Source organism: Punica granatum, chromosome 8 (genome assembly GCF_007655135.1).
Source record: "Punica granatum isolate Tunisia-2019 chromosome 8, ASM765513v2, whole genome shotgun sequence".
NCBI classification, from domain to species: Eukaryota; Viridiplantae; Streptophyta; class Magnoliopsida; order Myrtales; family Lythraceae; genus Punica; species Punica granatum.
In genome coordinates, this window is record NC_045134.1 from 21,021,724 (window position 1) to 21,024,622 (window position 2,899).

Genomic DNA, 2,899 nt, shown 5'->3' on the forward strand with positions numbered 1-2,899 from the left:
TTTCGTTTCATGACTTTGCCTTTCCTACTGAGCCATTGTCATCCCAATTGTGTCTCCCAGCTATAAAGCTGCATACAGCCTAACACATATCTTTCTATTTCTTCTCTCCCAAGTCACGAAAAATCCATCCCTTCAATTAGGATATCTTCTCATGATTCTCTTCCTTTTAGATCTATAATATAAAATAAAGACACCCATCGAAAAAAAATATTCGACATATGTCTGATCTAATAACTTTCTAATAACTACACTGACAATTAGTAATTAATCGGTGTTGATTTCACCACGAGGGTGTTTGGACGAGTTCAATAAACGCATATATGCTCTCCTTGACTTTGATTAAGCTTAAACTTTTCGAGTGCACAAATTATTACTGCGTACATGATCAGCGGGCTAAAGAGGGAATCGATCCACCGAAGCCCATCAGACCAATCGATATCCACAAAAAAATTGTTGTTAAAGTTTGAATCATCTGCAAACAAACTTATAATCCAATAGAAAGGTTTGCTCATTTATTCCCTCGTGAATACTGAGTAGCCGCTAACTTTCCATGTCTTTTATTTAATATAAATTATAAATATATTAAAAAGTATTTGTTGATTATTTTTTCACGTAGTATTTGAAAGCTTAATAGGTCCCAACTAATTCAACTTGAATTTGCTTATCTCACTAAATTGTAAAACTTTCCCAATTATAATTTTTTTTCATTCACAAAACCCGAATTCAAAATATTTTTAAAGAAAATCACCGTCCGATCATTTGAACAAACACGTTAGTGTACATATGTGTATATTTAATTATAAATTGATTTTGTCTTATGCTGGAATCTCTACGTATAAAACCCACAATTAGTGAAGCGATGTCCTTCAAAACTCACACGCCACTTTCACGTATCTTATCGTTAGCTTCTCTGCCCGACAGGACACGAAAAGCTTTCATCTGAAACAATGGAAAAGAAAAGCTATAATAGCGAGGCCAGATCCCCCTGCTATGAGAGGATCTTGAGCTCGATACGAAGGAGTCATGTCTTCAGGGCGATCCGCCGTCGGGCTTTACCGGGTGGACCTGGGACCACCCCGTCATCTCCTCCTCCACCTCCTCCGGGAACAAAAATTCTTACAATTACTTTGGCCGAAAATGGGAAAAAAAAGGATGCTCCAGTTCATGGTAACAATGGCGATCAAGTGGCAATAATTAAGCCTGAGAAAATAGCTCCGGCCACCGAACCCTCAGAGAAAACCAAAGCACGAGGTATGGTACAGTTTATTTTATGTTCTGCCAGTAATGCTTGATGTGCCTGCTCTAATTAACCCACCTGCGATACGTGAAGTTCCACTGCCCGGTTTTCGGCATCGTAAGGTATGAAATAGCTACCCATACGGGCTACGGGAAGAGGCTGAGAGTTGCATAGATAATATCTCCGGGTTGGGGCATGAACTCGTTCAGTTCGTTAACCTATATATCTAGTAACATATATGTTTGCTTAGGATTCCAATAATTAGTAGATCAATATTTGATTTGCATCGGCATGGATGGGTTAATTATTAGTGTTCGAAAGTCGCCTCTTTGGAGTTGAATCAATGTCAAAATCTTTACTCACTATTTCTCTTGTTTTGTTGAAATTCCCTTAATCTCACCCTTTCTCGAATTGAGGTAAGATGTTCTCGTATTTGCCTCATCATCATGTCCAACTTGCATATGTCCGTTAATGCCTGCAAGTTACCGTCGATCTTCTCCATAGTTAGTTTTCTTGGGTTAGTCGAGTCGAGTTGTTTAAGGAATTACACTGTTGCAAGGCGCCGTCATCACTTCTCATTTGAACTTCCAGAGCATGAAATGGACCGAGCCATGAAAGAGTTTGGGAAAATATACTTGTCCTACAGTTACATATATAACTTCCTTATATTTATTCCGAATGTAGATCGAGGACATTTTTCTTTCTGAAGGCATACACATTGATTTGATGCATTCTTTTTATCTCAACTGAAATTTTAATGACAGGGCAACTAGAAGTTCCGGGGGCTTCGAAGAAGATTGAACCAGAATTCTCTGAAGAACCTTCAAACGAAGAGAAAAAGTCCCATGGTGTTAACAAGCTGGGAAGGGGGAGTGAACATATTGAGAACCGGGTCTCGAAGTACATCGAGCGAGTGAAGCTTCAGCTCCGAACCGTCTCGAATGTCGGTGGTGGCGCGAAGGCCGAATCAGCTGGAAAGGAGAAAAGGGATGCAACCTTGAAAACCGACGATCATTTTACGAATTACCTTAATCGGGCTAAGATGAAGCTGAGAACTACATCAAGCATTGGAGGCGGGAAGGCTGTCCCTTCCAAATAACAAAATCTTTGAAGCTTCTCTACGAGTAATAATATATTCTGAATCAGGCTGCAAAGAAGATTAAAAAAAGAAATAATGGGGGTTGTCTCTCCTTATATTTATACATATATATATATATATATATATATATATTTGGTTGTTATTTTGCGAGTGATGATGATAAGATTTAAGGAAAGGAATAATGGGCTGTGCGTGGAATTACTTTGGATTTGGATGAAGAGCTTGGGGTATCATTTGTGCTCTCGGGTCTTGTTAGTTAATTCATGAGCCGGTCGGCTCAAAATTGGTTTATGTAACAAATCAAATACTTACATTATTTTTTATGTTCTTTTTAAATTAATTACATTATTAATTTTTCCATTAAACTCTTTGTCTTTAAAAATAAAAAAAATAAAAAAAGGTCAAAGAGCCTACCTTATTTAACAAAAAAAAGAAATAAATAAAAGTGAGGGCAGGCCATGTGGGCCCGCAGCAGCCCATGCAGCCTGATGTAATTGGCTGGGCACTGGCCCAGGGCCAAGTGCCCCCTCCAGCGGGGTGAGGGCCAATGCTAGTGCCCATGT

General features: G+C 38.8%; 1 protein-coding gene across 1 annotated transcript; it reads left to right on the forward strand.

Annotated features, from left to right (window-relative positions):
• Positions 1 to 856: 856 nt before the first annotated feature.
• Positions 857 to 2,652, forward strand: LOC116186987. Its single transcript, XM_031515551.1, has 2 exons — positions 857 to 1,251; positions 2,002 to 2,652. The coding sequence occupies exons 1-2, from the start codon at positions 948 to 950 to the stop codon at positions 2,334 to 2,336; spliced, it is 639 nt and encodes a 212-aa protein (XP_031371411.1). The 5' UTR covers positions 857 to 947; the 3' UTR covers positions 2,337 to 2,652.
• Positions 2,653 to 2,899: the final 247 nt, after the last annotated feature.

What these genes read in the sequence shown, in the direction of transcription:
- LOC116186987 (XM_031515551.1), top strand. Translation starts at nt 948, where the DNA reads ATGGAAAAGAAAAGCTATAATAGCGAGGCCAGATCCCCCTGCTATGAG. An exon ending in AGAGAAAACCAAAGCACGAG is followed by an intron (nt 1,252 to 2,001) that starts GTATGGTACAGT and finishes TTTTAATGACAG; the next exon opens with GGCAACTAGAAGTTCCGGGG.